Genomic DNA, 16298 nt, shown 5'->3' on the forward strand with positions numbered 1-16298 from the left:
ACTTAATATCACTTCTCCATTTTATTAGGTACCTGTAGGGCCTTTAGTGTCTACCACTGGATAGGAGCTTTCTCACCTTCTGAGGCCAAGATAGTGCATGATATTTTCCTCTAACAGTGAAACACTCTAATGCTCATCTCCATGACATCCACAGCAAATGTATAGATTTAAAAAAATTTTTTTTTTTTTTCAGCCAGGAAATCCTATCCCAAAAGGATATTTCCAAAAGTGTCTTATATCTGATTTTTATTTAGTCAACCACAGATGCATATAGCTATATAGTTTCAAAATCATCAAGATTTCCTTCTGCTTGTCATGTGACTATGCCTTTAAAAATACTACAAAACAAAATATTACTGAAAGTCTGTGGCTACATATTGGATTTATTTCAGCATTTTTCAAGAGCGAGTGGGACTTCAGCCCTGAAGTCCTGCAGCATCTAGAGCTAAATGTCAATTCTTTCAAAATGACCTTTAGGCTTCTAAATCATTTGAATCCTTTTGCAAATTTTATGAAACATGTTCATAATAAAATAGAAGAGCAGATACTAAATACTTGTAAGTTGCCAGAAAATCCAACAATATGCAAATGACAAGAAGAAAATGCACTTTTTTTTTTCAGGCTTGCACTGTGATTTGTTTTTTGTTCCAGAGAAAGAAGGCACTGATAAATGTATCAATGAGCTTTGAAGAGAGCTGTTGCTCAAAGACAATTCAGCAGTGTTTTCTTGGCAGTATGTCAAGAGTAGGGGCTACCGTCTTGTTGTTGGTTCTGGCACAGAAATCAGAGCTTTTCTAGTCCGCAAATGGCAGAACATCAAAATGCTACAGTGTTGCGTTCTCAAAGATGATGAGGGGTTTCATTCATTAATGAATGATGATATGAATATACAGAAGCCACATTTCAAATTTTACTGTGTGATGAGTATCATCCTGTTATCAGAGGTGCTAGAGATGAGGGGGACAAGGCTTTTTTTCTAGCTCTACTTCTAATTCATTGTATGGCCTTAAAGCAAGCCAGTCCACATCTCTGTGCCTCAGTTTCCCCAGCAGCAGGCTGGAGACAGTAAGAGCTACCCCACTGAGCCACTGTGAGGCTGAATAGATCAGTATTTTTGAAAGGACTGAGACTGTCATATAGAACTTGTTATGTAAGTGTGAATAAAATGCAAACTAATGAAATATGATCAGACCTGTCACTTCACATTTTCTGTTGTATGCCCCTTGGAACAAAGGAACTGTGAGTGAGACCTGAAATACTCCAATGGTACATCTGAACAACCACAGTAAAAGGGCAAAATACTTATTTCAGATTCTAATCTGTATTAGCATCTTCTCCATCATTTCTAGATACATTCTTACATAGTGCATTGCAGCTTGACTCCTGCCTTTCTTGGCTCTCATTCTAAAAGGCTTGTGTTGCCCATTGTCTTCTAGTTGTTCTCTCCTAAATATTTGACTCTATTGCCCTTCGTGTATTTGCATGGTGATACCACTCCTTTAATTATACACTTATTTTGCTCTTGGGTTCAGAACACTTCTTAAGAAAAAGAAGGACCATCCCTGTGATAACCGTTCACAGCCTCGCCCTGCCACAGATTTCCTGTGTGATGTCAGGCAAAGGCATTTAGGATGTCCCATACCACTGTCCACCCAGGGTCAAAGAGGTTAATTGATAGCACTGAGGTAGCAGATGGTCACAGGGAGCTCGGATGGCTACTGTAATGACTATGCACAAAAGGAATTAGTTTAAGCTGTCTGTATCTTTTCACTCCTGCCTTGGAACCACTGTGTTATTTCAGTGCTGGGCTTCCCACACAATTCTGCCAGGGTCACTCATATCCTGCAGTCCTTCCACTAGTCTGTTCTTACTCTCCCCTCACACCTTGCTCCACCAGGCTACTACCTCCATCTGCACTCCACAAACTGCCGATACTCCAGTTTTGCCTCCCTCCTGTTCTCCCAACCCAATCCAGTCCTAGTCAGAAGGGTCCTGCTTTTCCAGACTCTAATTTTCACCTTAATTGCAAAGGATAGAGGAAAAGGGACTACTGTGTCTTCACCTCTGAAATATGGCTGTAGGTAGTGGGCTCCTTTCCTCCAAGGTTTCCTATGACCTGATGCTCTCTTGGCATCCTTTGCACTCCACAGATAAGGGCCAGTTCAGTGGCTGTAGACTGCAGTACCTTTGCTGAGTGCTCCAGGTTTCTTCTTCACTCCTACTTTTACCCTTGCAAACCTTTCTGTAACCACATGTAGCCCATGTCTGTATATTACCCTATGCATTTTTTCCATCCTGTGTTTCCTTCCTGATTTCCACTCCTCAGTGGCCACTTTTTGTACATGGCTGTTGGTTCCAGTTGCGCTGAATACATGTTAGCACAAAATGTATGTTTGTCCATCACCCCAAGGGCTGGGTGAAAGCCAGTATGCGCAGACTTTTATTTTGCTGTATTTCTTTATTGATTGCCTGTACACACTATACTCACCAGACTGGCTGTACTTCAGGCCTGTTAAGCGTCACGTTCAGTGTGTACATGCATCTTCCTTTTTCTTTCCTTTCTGCACTGTTTTCCAAACTTGCAGTCTGTGTGGGGAGTTGAACTCTAAGTGTGCAGTGTGCATTGTCTGCTCCATTACGTCCCTTCTGCTTACACGTGCTTCAGGTGAACACCGTCAGACTGGTATGTTTTGCACATTTGCTGCAATACAAAGCTCGGTATATGCAGCATATTGTTTTTGACAGCATATCATGGGAATGCATGCAAATTCACTGTTGTGTGGGGAACTACTGAAGACACAGAGTGGGTTTTGACGTGGTAATATTCATGATGTGGCCAGTGCAGCATATGAAGATATATGTGCATTTAATGTGGTGTGAGGCGTGGTGGAAAAAGGTGCATGTGTGTGTACATGTCTGGGGTGAGCATGGTGTGGTATTTCCAGCATAAGGTGCAGGATGTAGTCTACGCTTCTGTGTGTGTGGTCAAGGTGGTGTGTTCACAGGTGTGTATTCATTGTGGGAATGATATGCAATGACTTTGCTTATTTGATGTGAGGCATTTTCAGCCCTGCTCACTGTATGTTGGGCAGCAAAGTGTCTTTGAACCCCAGGTAATGGAGGTAGGTGATGCTGCTGCATGAGAGCACATCTCAGCCTTCTGTCATCTCCTGTGAGAGGGAAGGTGGCTGGGCAGGCAATGACATCAAAGGGTAAGGAAAGCTTTCTGTTCCTGGTAATCTCGCTGTACCCTGAGGGAGAAAAGGGCAGTTGCTACTGGAGGAATAATAGGATACTGGGAGAGAGAAGAGGCAGAGCCAGTATCCGCTACAAGCTGGTTTACTTCAAGGAGGAGGACTCTATGTTTGGACAAGGATATACACCATCAACTCCTGATCTCCCTGACATGTTAGGAGACATTCTCAAGTTCCCCCGGCAGTTGCCATCCTCTTGCAGACTCCCTGTGCTTCTAGACAGCTCCATCAGTTCTTTGGGAACAGCATCCATAGTGCTGAGCACTGGCAGAAGAGGTGGTATCTGGAAGAGGAAAGCCAGATTTCCGGCAGGAAGGAAACAGGCTGCAGATATGGTGGCAGTTGCAAGACTTGCCACGTACACATTGCGTGTGCTGGGAACAGTGAATGGGGATGCTTTTGCCCCAATATGCAGCAAAAAGTTACATCCTCTGCAAACACTAGGGACTTACATTCACTGACCTAAGGGCATTCTGCTACATGGAAGACTATTTCAAAAGGGTCAAGCAGCAAGACAGCAAAGACGAGGAGGAATGCTGACCAAAAAGATTATATTAATTGGCTCAAGGACGGTAAGGTACATGTCCTGCTAACGGGGACTGCTACCTCCTGCAAGCTCTCCAGGTTCCTGAATGGTGTGTGGACACTTCAGGAGACTGCTCAGATGATCAGAGAGGATTGTGGCAAAAAGCCAAAACAGGGTCCTGAGGTCTGACAAAGACTCCTCTAAGCTGGAGGGGCGGGAAGTGGAAAGGAGATAGATCAGTTTTTCCTTCAGCTAATAATCCAGTACATTCAACCTTCATGCAGTTATAGCAACGCCCTTACTTGAAAATGAGGATCTTGATGTTCTCCTGCTGCTTCCACATATCACTATTTATAGCATTTATTAACGATCTTTTAATTCCCAAAGAACAATACAACATCCAGATGACATTGGCCAGAGTGCAAAATCAGGGAGAACCAGACCCTTGCTTTACGGAAAGGTGTTGCAAGGTCCAGCTTTTTAAGGAGAATATTAACTAATTCCTGTAACACGTGTATATCCAGGCATGAGCTGTGCTTTGGGATGCCTGCAAGCTTCCAGGAACACAAATACCATGGGACCTGCAACATCCTCCTGAAGACTGGCAATGCAAGCTGGGGCAGCTGCTGTGCATGGTCAGCTGTGCTCTGCCTGGGTCAGTCCTGCAAGTGCTCTGTCAGCCATGAGCTCTCTGGTCACACTCTGTGGCTCATCCTGGGGGAGCGTTTATCCGCGCTTGAGTGACAGGAATGAGCTGGAGTTTCTCCCGCTGGTAGTCTTATTTCTGTTTTAATCAGTGTTTCTTTCATCTCGGACATGACTGTCTTATGGAAGTGAAAACATCAGTCTTTAGCATAATTCGGGACCTTTTATGTTAGCCCAGATGTCCTTCATGGTGATGTTGTCAGGCCATAATGCCCCAAGCCATCTCTTCCCTTAGGTAGTCTCTGCTCCAGGAGAATGTTTTCTTCTAAAGCAAGCATCAGGATGACTGGAGAGAGGATCCCAGGTGCAGTGATAGTGATCAAGGCAGAGTATTAATTTCTTAACCTCTCTTAACCAGCTGAGCCCCTAGTTTCCCCTAGGCCTTGATCCAATCCCATTTCTGTAACTCACAGAATAAAGGTGACAGCCTTCGAGCACAGGCTGACATTTCACACATGGACCAGGCAAATCCCATTCAGCAAATGCGCCCGCCTGCTGTTTCTCTCAGCAATGGCACCGACACAAACATGCAAAGCAGCACGGCAGGTACAAACATCACTGATGCACCATTTTCCTAGGAAAGAGGTGGGAGAGGGAGTGGGAGAGGCCTGCTTAGGCATGCTCCATAGCAGTTTTCTACTTGAGCCAGCAGACAATACCACAACCTAGACAGCAAAACGTGCACTATGTTTGAAGCTGAAATTCAAATTATTTCAGCTGCTAGGTAAGCTTTTAGCTGAGCTCTGCCCATCTGGCTGGAGTCACGGCACCCTTCTGCCATGCAGGGGGAGCTTGTTTGAGTCCCCATGGTGGATATAAGCACAGAAACTGCTGTTACGGACAGGCTCCGAGCTTACACAGTGCAGGATGAATTACTGCCTCTCCCTCAGCACTAGCAACAAAAGCTCACACTGTGGCTCCACCTGTACGCAGTGGGGAAGAGAAGATCCTGTTAGGCCTAGCAGGTTTTATTCCTGTGAGTTTCAGCGTTGTAATTCCTGGCTCCAGCGCTCCAAGCGACTCTCTCCCTCAGCACACGTCAGGGTGAGCGCTGATGGTCGCTCCTCCGCAGGGAGGAGGTGGAAGAAGCGGCACATCCCTCGCGTGGACCCCTTCCCTCCTCACACGCTGCCCATGTCCGACGCAGGGATACGGCACCGAGCAAATGGCTCCCGCTGGTCTCGTCAGCTCCCAGGCCAACTCCTTCCCTCTCAGCGCACAAACATCCGCAAGGATAAGCAGCCTCGATCCGCGGGCTTACTTTTCAAGGAGTCCCAGATTTCTTTACCTCTGCTTTTCCTGTCTTTAGAGGGCCCTGAGGCACAGAGGGGCCTCCCCCGCACCCTCTGCCCACGGCTGGGAGTCCCACCTCAGCCTGAGCTCTCGCGAAGACAGGGAGGGCCAGCGGCTCCCTGAGGGACACGGCTGGCCCAGCACCCCGGCTGGCCCGGCATCCCGGCAGCCCTCCTCCTGCACCCAACAGCGGGAGCGGGGCAGGCCCGGGGGTGGCGGCCAGACCCAGGCACAAGTGCCAACCATAAGGCTCGTCATCACAGTGACGAGGCAGGTCAAGATGGGAATCCCACCTGCAGGCCAGGGTCAGGACGAGGCCCAGTGATGGCAGGGCTGCGGGGACGGGCTGAGGCTGGGCCCTGCGGGGCTCGTGGCTGGGCAGGGCAGGGCTGTGGGGAGCTGGAGACCAGCCCTGCTGCGGCGCTGCTGGGACGGCGGCTGACAGCCCTGGGGGGGCCAAGATGGGGTCCTGGGGCACGGGCAGGTTGATGGGTGGCCCTGGGGGCCCGGCAGGGACAGTCAGGGCTGGTGGTGCCCTCGGGGCCCCGTCAGCTGGCTAGGACCGTTCCGGGCCTTAAAATGGCAGAGAATGCCTCAGTGCATCCATCACGCTTCTTAAGACCTTCTCACGTCATCCAGGTCTAATTAAAGTTCACGTTGGTGGCATGGCAAGACACAGCCAGGTACGCGTATGACAACATAACCAAAAAAAGTAGAGAAGTGACTTGTCCTGGTCGACAGGACAGAGTAAATCTGGGGTTCTGGGAAAAAGTAGCAGCAAGAAGTTCTGGCAAAGACGTCCCTTTCTTTATAAGCCCACATCAAGAAGAAATGCTAGCCACCCATTTTGGACCAAGCTTGTGATTTTCAAATGCATCTTTATTGATTGGTTGATTTAGCTCAAGTAGTATGAACTTTATTTTACAAGAACCTGCAGCTAACCAACACAAAAAAAGAATTACCATCATTACCTCGTACAATACCGGACTAGCGCAAAAACAGAAGTAAATGCCACAATCCAGTTAAAAGAACTGTAAAATAACTAAATTAAACTGTAAACTCTACATGTAACAAACGGCTGAGATTAGTCCCACACATGTCACTTATAAACCCAGCAGCGGGAGGGGAGGTCTGAACACAAAACCAAGCACCCCAGATGCCAACTCTTTCTCCCCTGAGCACGCCTAAGGGCGGGCTCATTTGAGACGACACACAACCACGTGCTTGGCAGCACGGGCATGAGCAAGTGGGACAGCGGCAGAGAGATGCACACCATCTGCCTGCATCTTGTCTTTTACCCTAGAAAGCCTCCTGGGTCTGTTCTCTGCTTCAGAACATTCAGAGCTTTCTAAAACAAGAGACTGATGCGGATTTGCACCCAAAGGATGTGAAAAGAGCCTGGTAATTGGAGGAGAGTGGGCCAACAAGAGGGCACTGAGCACTGCCAGCAGAAATTGAAGTTATCTAAGTTGGCAGTAGGTACAACTCATCCAAACGCATTTATTCCAGATGAACACATGATGTAACAGCAAACCTGAAGTTCAGGATGAAAAACTGGGGATACTAACCCACCCACTGCATCCTTTGTTCCCCCATTTTCTGTCTGCCTGTTACGGCTACTCTGTCTACATCCATTGCGGTCCTTCCCTTCTCCCCCATTCTTCTGCTACTTCCCATAGCAGGTGGGCAGTGACCCTCCTGCCCTGCTATGCTGCCTTCCCTGCCCTTCATACAGTTGTGCCAGTGACTCCCACTTCACACTCCCCAGCCTGGTCTTCTGCCTCATGTACCTCTGTGGAACAACAGTCAGAGAAGGCTGAAACCTGATTTCCTGTCTTCCACAATCAGAGGAGCACTCAACTTGGTTTCTCATTCCTGAGGAACGCAGAGAACTGGGATCTAACTTCATGCAAATAGAGCATACACCTTCAACTTATTTTGGAATCTGCCCGTCGTCTTCATCCTTCTTGTCTTTTCCTCCCTCTTGGTCACTCTCTTAAATGTAGGAATGTTTACAGTAATTCAGGTCCAGTTCTCTGATTTTTAGATAAACCCCCAGAATTTTCCTGAAAGTCAGCTCACTCCCCAAACTCCATCCCTTCATCAGAGTTATGGCAGTTATGGGAAAATCTGCTGTTTGTGCCACTGGGAAGAAACTGCTTTGGCATGACAGCGTAAGGCTTGCACAGGACAGCATCTCTCTGGCACCCTTCTAAGAACAACACTGGCTTAAAATAAAATAACTTTAAAATCTACAGAGAATCTATTCCCCTTCCCCTTCAAGTCTAAAAGCACCTCTCTTGCGGCGAAGAGTGGCACTGTTGTCCAATCACAAAAAGCCAGCAAAACACATATGGGAGCGACTGATTTCTTCCGCTTGTGCATGTGGTGCAAGGGCTGTACAGGGATGAGACATGGAAGGGAAGGCTAAACCCACAGCACTTCTGCCGTCTTCAAATCTGCAGAAGACTGGTACAAGGACAACACTGATAGATAATTTTCTGTGTTCACCAATAACAATACCATTAGTAGTTAGTTGCCTTAATGCACAGCAAGGGACACTAAAGTTAGGTAGCAAGAAAAGCTCTCTCACTTGTAGGCTAGCTAGGAACTGAACAGACAATCTCAGCAGCCTCCAGGATCTGCCTCAGTGAAGTTCACTAAGAACAAGTTTGATAAGCAGCCATGATGGACGTGTTTGGTACACTCTAGAGTGGGCTAGTCATTCTCTTGAGGTCCTTTCTAGCCCTGTGCTTATGAGTTTATCAGCTGACTTCACTGAAAAGAATGAAAGGGTCATCTCTAAATTTTCTGTCCAGCACTTGCAATTAAAGCAACAAAGGAAAAACAATATCCTTCCTTCTTTTCCCCAACCCTTACGTCTCACAGCTGAGGAGTTCCCAGCCCTCAGAGTTAGCCCTTCTAATACTGATGGAAGTGACGGGAAACACAATACTCTTGGAACGCTTCACAGGTAGCAGTTGGGAGTGAGGACTGTCAGCATAGGACAGCCTTGTGTGACAGCCAGAGTGAAGTATTTCACAGCTCACTGAATGCTCACAGGAGTGCAGCCCCTGCCATGGGCAAGGCGTGACAAGGTCAGTGTACAAAACATGGCATGCCTTCTTCATCCAATGAAAGGGTTACACAAAAATGGCCATCCTGCCCCGTCAGTCTCCTGGAGCTCCACCACACTGGCTTGTCTAGCAGCTTCCAGTACTGGCTAACTACGTCCAGCTGTGGCAAGAGAAGAACTATGAACAGTGGAGTCTCCCCACCCCTCAGTGCAGAACCCCTCATTAGCCTTTCAGTTCACCCTTTCATACACTGTCCCCCTACCCTCCCTCCCCTCAATTTAAAAAATAATGGTTATAATTAATGCATGGAAGGTGATGGCATTGTGCATGTGGTTCACTTCCAGTTCTCTTCCCCTCTTCTCAGGCATCCTCTTTCCTCCTCTCCAACGTCCCCCCTCCCCCCCAAATCCATTCCATCAGTCCATCTCGCCTGCATGCCTGAGGGGCTGGTGCTCACTTGCCATAGACGCTCTCATCGCTGTAGGCCACATAGAGAAAGTAGTCCTCCTCGTGGTTATCCTGCAAGGGGAGAAAGGGAGAAAGTAACAAACCAAAGCCCTGTAATTCACGATGTGAAAAAAGCCCAACCAAGAGATCGTTATAACAACAAGAGGGCATAACCTCTCTTTCGCTGTTTCTCCCCCTTTACATTGAAGGCTTCACTTCCTCATACCAAAGAGGATGTATAGCAACTCCCTCTCTCTAGCCACAGCTCTGTTCCTAAATTCAGGCATGTCACATTTCTGGACACAGTGAATTTACTTGAAGAGCCACAGCCAGAGTGTGCTGCAAACATGCAACAGAAGCAGCTCTGACCGTTGCAGGCTGTGCAGCAGGATCTCAGCACTGGTATGGCCTTAAGATCGAGAGGAGAGACTTGGAAGGCTTTAACAAGTAAAAAATTTGGTAAATGTGGTTATATTCATTGTTTTTCAGAACACTTCGACAAGTGGCTGTATTCCTAGTCCTGTTTTACATCTGGGCTATAAAGCTGAGACGTTAAATGATTACACTGACACAGGTCTGCAGAGTGCCAGGAACAGAGTATTGATCTCAGCTCTGGACAGTCAGATGTACCTTCCTCCTGCATGTCCAGATTTGGAAAACTCCCTGCGTGTGTTAATACAAGATTATCTTCATCAGTCCACACACAAATTGTCCAGTTATTGTCAGAAAGTGACAGGTCAAACAAGGCTCACAGCTCCACACTGGAGCTCTTCTATTTAAACACACTAATACAGCAGAAGGAGAAATCAAGGAGAAATCAATCTAAGCTACAAACCAGCCATGATATAATGGCTATAAAATTGAGGAACATTCCTCTGATGTGCACAGAACATGCCTTTAAGGTCAATCAAATAACACTGCTCAGTAGAAATGCTGGGCAGCAATGTTCAGTGTCCTGCAAGGTCCTCACATATATAGTACCAGCAATGAAAAAGTAATTCTGAACAAAGAATAAGTGTTCCTTGACAACGTATTTATAGACAGTTGGCTGCCCAGTGGTACTGTGTTCTTTTACTGGCTAAAAGGAAATCCCTTTTGTATAAACAGGAAAGCTAGTGCATTACCTTCTGCCACCCCCCCCGCCCCAGCCACAATCTTTTCTCTGAAATATAAAGTGGTTCATTTCAATACTTTGTTAAAGTAGCAGGACCAACACATCACTGCTGGGGTAACTATTCACCACCTGATACGACAACCCTTTCAACTAGCAAACAATCAGTTAAAATGATGAGGCTCCCCTGGCTCCTGTTTATAACTGCCGGATGGAACTTCCCTAAACAGATGATGGGGTACAGCCCAGGCCAAGGGGGTCCGTGTTCAGGCATCTGTGATCAAGCTGCACCCACTGCCAGTTGAGTAGTGCTCAGTTGTCCTTCAGGGAAGATATGCATTCTTCTGGACACTCCAGCAAAAGGAGAAAGAGGTGGGCCAGGCTTACCTCATACAGCTGGCCCATGGTAGCACTGGTGGGAGGGATGGTATTATTGACAAAGAAGAAGAGGGCATCTTCTGGCCTCAGGTGGATCCGCTTTCGGATTAAGAAGTAGAATTGGCCAACTGAAGAGGAACAGAGGAGAATGCCTTAGATGCAGAAAGAACGTTTTGGGGTTTTTTGTTTGCTTGTTTTACCCTAACTATGGTTGTTTTCTTTTGGTGGTGGAAGTCATGTGCTGTACATAAAAAGTAGGTGAAAATGAACAATGCGGGAAAGAAAGCAGTAACTTTGCGATTGTCACCACATTAGCAGCCAATCCTCTCGGAGCTGGCAGTTTCTCAGGTACATGCCTCACGCCATGCACCCTCTAAATCCACACTCCACCTACCATGGTACGAAATGCTCTGCTGAGGGGATTGGTGGGAAGACCTCTAACTAGCTTAACCTTTAAATCCTATAGATCAAAGACACCTTAGAGAATTTAGCCTTGGTGTAAATGGTCATACCATTCCTGAAAACAAATTCCTGAAAACAAATTCCTTACTATTTGCTTGGGCTATGTTGCACAACAAAGTATTCCGCAATCCATTATACGCTGCAAGAAAAAGAAATGCTGTTCCTTTAACTCATTCATGTTCTCAAATGAAAACAAATGTAATCACACACAAAATGGTCATGACCATCCGGAAAAGGAACTCTATAGCCATGACTCCAACCACAGGGGTGGAAAATGATGGGACTATTTGGAGAACTTGTGTTTTCCTGCAACAAGGATACAGCCTCTGGCAACTCTGCAGCTAGGTCATCACTGACTGATAATTACGCTACTGCCTATGATACACAATTCAGTCATTTTCATCATGGCTGGAAGTCAGCTGTGCCACATGCATGTTAGCTAAGTCAGTGGGACACGTCAGAGGAACTCAGAGAATTCTGCATGTTGTAATCCAGGCTGCAAGGTGCATAAATGTAACAAGGACAGCCACGTACACACTGGGGTCATGATAAGATGTTGAGCCTGCCTGGATATTTCCTTGGTGCTGATCATAACAGTAAAAAGCACTTCTGAGACCTTCTCACTGAAAATCAGAAAGAAAGGAGGTAGACTTCGTTACCTGTGAGGTCAGAAGGCACAAGATACTTCCTTTTGTCTAGGTCAGGTACTCTGGCTTTTGGTGCTTTTTCCACAATTACCTGGAGAGAGAGAGTGAGAGAAAGGAAGAAACAACCCATGAGCATCATAGAACGAAACAGACCAAAAAGCATCAGTGGAAAAGGATATTACCCTTTGAGAGAGATGGTGCTACTAGGCCTTTAGAAATTTATTTAATCTGTAACAAATATACAACACTGAAGAACAGATAGGTGAGAAGAAGACTTAAAATCACTGGCAATAGCTGTGTCCAGGACTGCAGCAGTAAGCACAGAGAGTAAAAAACAGAGACTGGAACAGACATAAAAATAAACCATAATGACCGAGGGAAAAAAAAAAAAAAAATCAGGTCACCTTGATGGTCCCAATGCAGGTTAATTTTGTATGAAGGAGCTGCCAGGAGGTAATACATGAACACAAGAAGTATCACAAGTAAGTTGAACTGTTTCCAGGTTACAGTTCCAAACTGCCTGGCACAAAATCACCCCTACTCCCAGTAGTCCCACATCCTAATTTCCACATTCACCAATACCAAGTGCTCTAGAATGAAGCAAAGAATTAAAGAGAAACTACAGGTCATTGGGGAACGGTTGTTGGTTTTTTTTTTAATCTTCAGTTCTTCAGCACATTCTACTCTGAAATTCATAGCCTTTGTTTTCCCTACTTCATATAGTTATGGACATTTCCTCATTCATAAAAATATCCAATAATTAAAAAACAGGCTACCATGTGGGCAACTGGACCCACAGAGACCTTTCATACAAAATACTAATCCTCATTATATTCTAATGTCATTACAACATAGAAAAATATGAAACTCAGCAGTTTTAAGGTCAAATAGACCAAGAGACCTTCTGCTACAGGAAAATTTTTGTTACCAGAGCTAGGCAAAATGTTTACCTCAGAAGCAGAAGTATTCCAAAGTGACCTGATTCCTTCCATGAAAAGCCTTGGAAACCTTTGGAACTGCTGGGTTTGTGCAGAAAAAACATTGCAGGCAGGGGGGGGTTGGGGTTTTTTTTGGGTTTTGGTGGGTTTTTTTTTTTGGTCATACATATTTTTGAACTGGTAAGAGATACATTACATGATTCAACCTCTGTGGCTTGCTGTTGTGCAGAAGCCATTTTGACCATCTATACAAGAAGCTGGATTTTCTGAACCTCCTCACTTTTTAATTCTGTTAGATCTTATAATTGTAAATACTCCATCTCAGCCACTGTGAGACTAATTTCTAAGGGCTCCATGCTCCCATAGCTCTTCAGCAACCCAAAGCAGCAACTCTATCTGTTGTGTAACAAAAAAGGCTGAACTGCTGTGGACTATGCCTTCTTTAGAAGCAAAATGGTGTTGTCACATCAGTGAGACACTATGCCAGAGAAAAAACGTTATGATGATGAGCTTGGTGTGTTTAGCCTGGACAAAGTGCCATGCTAACTCGACTCCTTCTAGATCCAAGTGAATACCTGCAAAGCATGTCTCACCGTGGAGATGCTAGCTTGGACATCTCTTCCTCGTGCTCCATTTGGATGCTGCCAACACAGCCAAAACCCCTGAAATTTCTAAGTTTGTTTTTCAAATAGAAACGTGGTTGTCTCTGCTACTTCAAGAACTTTAAGCACCTCAATTAGTACAAGGCATTCAAGCTTGCTCAGGCAGCTTGTGGTAGGACATGCATTTCCGCACAAGATGCAGCTGGTAAATGCTATGAAGGAAGGATGGTTCCCCCATCTCACTAAACAGGTACAGGTTGAACAGCAACAGCACTCTGCGCATTTTTTTACCCACACATCCAACAAGGCAATAGCTAACATAATAAATTGCAGTGGAGAGAAACCCTTTAGTTCTTGCTTCCAATTTCCAAAACAGCTGAGAACTACTAGCTAGCAGCACTGCTCTGACCACCCTGACTCTAAAGGGTGGCTTGGAGCTTGGTCATTAGATAAGAAAGGAAAAGAAGTCATGCCTATGAGGAAGAGCTGAGATTGTTGGGGCTTCTAAGCCCCTAGGAAAGATTTAAATCAGACCATCACTGAGCTTAAGAGAGATCTTGCTCTTGCAAAGAGGCAGGGAAGGAATGGAGGTGCTTTGCTAATCTGACTATCAACTATAGTCAGTTTGCCTGATAACACAGGTACCTCTTCCGAAAGCACTAAACCCTTCACACGCACAAACCAACCTACAAAGAAAATCCAAAGGGCAGATACAGATTATCTGTATGTCTGTTGTTGCTGGGTGGTGACTGTGGTGATGTGGGACTGTGCCAACAGTATCATCTCAGCAAAATGCTGAGATGTATCAGGGCACTGCAGTGTAGGCAGCCAAACGGACGTCATCCTCAAGGATCCTGCTGTCGGGAAGGGCAGAGACAGAAGTGATGTAAAGAACAGTTGTCTGCTGCATTCATCTGCTCCGTATGCAGCTCTGACAACAGGCTACCCCCAACAAGTCACATCTGGGCCTTGCCGTGCATAATTTTCATTTATCCTTAACTACAGCACACCTGGTTATTCTGGTCCCGGCTTTCTCCATGAAGATCTGCTGATGCCCCCCTATCTTGACCTCTTTTACCTCTTGCCAGACCAGGTCTAGTCCCAGGCTCCCCACACAGCTCTTCCAGACACATCTGTCATGATCTGCTGTGCAATCTGCCATGTTAATCCTCAGTTTACAGGCTGACCTACAGAGCCCTCTGCGGTCCTCATCCTAAACCACTGAACCACACACACTTCACCATTGACTTGCTGCGTGCTCAACCTCCTATGCTGGGCCAGGGGTCCCAAAAGCAGCTAGGACAAATGTACCCAAATATTGACATCCCAAAACTTTTGCAAGTCCAGTTGAGGGCCACTGCCAAGATAAAAAGTGGTGTTAGCCTGTAGGGAAAACCTGTGGTGTAACTGTTCCCCCTTGCCCTTAGATTTACAGGGGAGTCTAAGTTATTTTGCATGCAGTACCCCTGGGCAGTAAATCTAGGACAGACCTCTCCAGTGGGGATGAAAAGAAAGAACATTTGCAAAGCGTTTATTAAAAAGGAACCAAAAAAGAAGTCACAATTAATTTGATTTGTCATTTCTTTTTTCCAATTATTATTAGTAATTATAAAGCTAGAAGTTTTCCACAGGCACTCCAAAGGGACCTAAGGATGAGGAAGCAAAGTTTAGCTAGAAGATGACCTTGTTTTCCAAGTGACGTTTTTTCCACAGGCTGATTAAACAGGAGGGCAGAAAGACTGACAAGTATCATTTTTTCTCTCGTGCAAAGGAAAAGAACAGAGCAAAACTAAGCCAAAAGACAGGCCAAAGGAAAGTAAAAGGAAAACAAAGGGAAAACGTCAGAGGACGAGGACACAGACCTCGTTTTCTGTGAAAAGTACCCGCTTAACCCACTCATTGTTCTCCTCCATTTTTACAGAGCTAATGCTAAGCTCCTTCCCCACCCCCCAACCCCACGCACGCAGGCTGCCAGAAAAAGATGAGCAGCATTCCCGCTGTCGAGTTACTGCGGATCCCAGAAAAAAAAAAAAAAAAAAAAGGGGGTATCGCACCCCGCACCCACCCCCCAACACCCACCTCCCTCCACAATCAACAGCCGCAGCTTTGCGCTAAGGAGAAAACCGGCTTGGGATTGGAATCGGCTCACGGAGATCACCAGCATCTTTCCTCGCCTCACTTCTTTCGCCTTCCAAAACAAAGAAACAAGCAGCCGACAAGGAAAACAAAAGGGCGGCTGAGGGCGAAGTCTGCCGGGCAAGCGGCAACCGCCGCCCCTGCCTCCCCCCCCCAACTCACCGGGACTCTGTCGGGGTATTTCTTCCTGATTTTCTCCCCTTCTTTTTTCCTGTACTCGAACGGGTGGTCTTCCTTGTACTGGAACTTCATGCTGCCGGGCTGTCACCTTCCCTCCCGAGGGCTGCTGCTGCGGCTGCCTCCCCTCCCGCCGGCTCCTTTAGCCGCCCCCCGCACACCCCCCGTTCGAGCGCAGCGCAACCCCGAGCCGTACCGCGGGAGCGCACCAGCCGCTGACGGCAAATTGGGCGCTGTGACGTCACGCCGAGGCCCCCTCCTCCTCCTCCTCCGTCACGATGCCGGCGGGGCGGGGGCTCTCGCTGGCTGCGGGCGGGGCGGGGACCCTTCGCTTTTCGGGGAAGGGGCGGGGGGGGGGGGGGACGGGACAAGAAGGGATGCGCAGCAATAAATAAACAGTAAAACAAACAAGCAATGGTAAATTAAAAAGATTTTTTTTTTTTTTTTTAAGGCAGCAAAATAAACATAGGATTGAGCAACGCCGCAGGCCCCCCCCCCGCGACTCCAGCGTGACTCAGGGGTTATAAATACAGCATGAGCAGGCA

The 16298-nt window shown here is 46.6% G+C and overlaps 1 protein-coding gene across 1 annotated transcript; it reads right to left on the bottom strand.

Annotated features, from left to right (window-relative positions):
• Window positions 1-6636: 6636 nt before the first annotated feature.
• On the bottom strand, window positions 6637-16013 carry LOC126047768 (gamma-aminobutyric acid receptor-associated protein-like 1). The gene is made up of 5 exons (XM_049821853.1): window positions 15739-16013; window positions 11913-11991; window positions 10801-10919; window positions 9313-9374; window positions 6637-9015 (listed from the first exon to the last, which is right to left on the bottom strand). Exons 1-5 carry the CDS (start codon window positions 15826-15828, stop codon window positions 9006-9008), a joined length of 360 nt encoding a protein of 119 aa, XP_049677810.1. The 5' UTR covers window positions 15829-16013; the 3' UTR covers window positions 6637-9005.
• Window positions 16014-16298: the final 285 nt, after the last annotated feature.

This window comes from Accipiter gentilis, chromosome 18, assembly GCF_929443795.1.
Source record: "Accipiter gentilis chromosome 18, bAccGen1.1, whole genome shotgun sequence".
Taxonomy (NCBI): domain Eukaryota; kingdom Metazoa; phylum Chordata; class Aves; order Accipitriformes; family Accipitridae; genus Astur; species Astur gentilis.

Coding starts and splice junctions, on each gene's coding strand:
- LOC126047768 (XM_049821853.1), bottom strand. CDS start 15,828: ATGAAGTTCCAGTACAAGGAAGACCACCCGTTCGAGTACAGGAAAAAA. Junction 10,920..11,912: donor TGTGCCTTCTGACCTCACAG/GTAACGAAGTCT, acceptor GTTCCTCTTCAG/TTGGCCAATTCTACTTCTTA. Junction 9,375..10,800: donor CCATGGGCCAGCTGTATGAG/GTAAGCCTGGCC, acceptor CTCCCCTTGCAG/GATAACCACGAGGAGGACTA.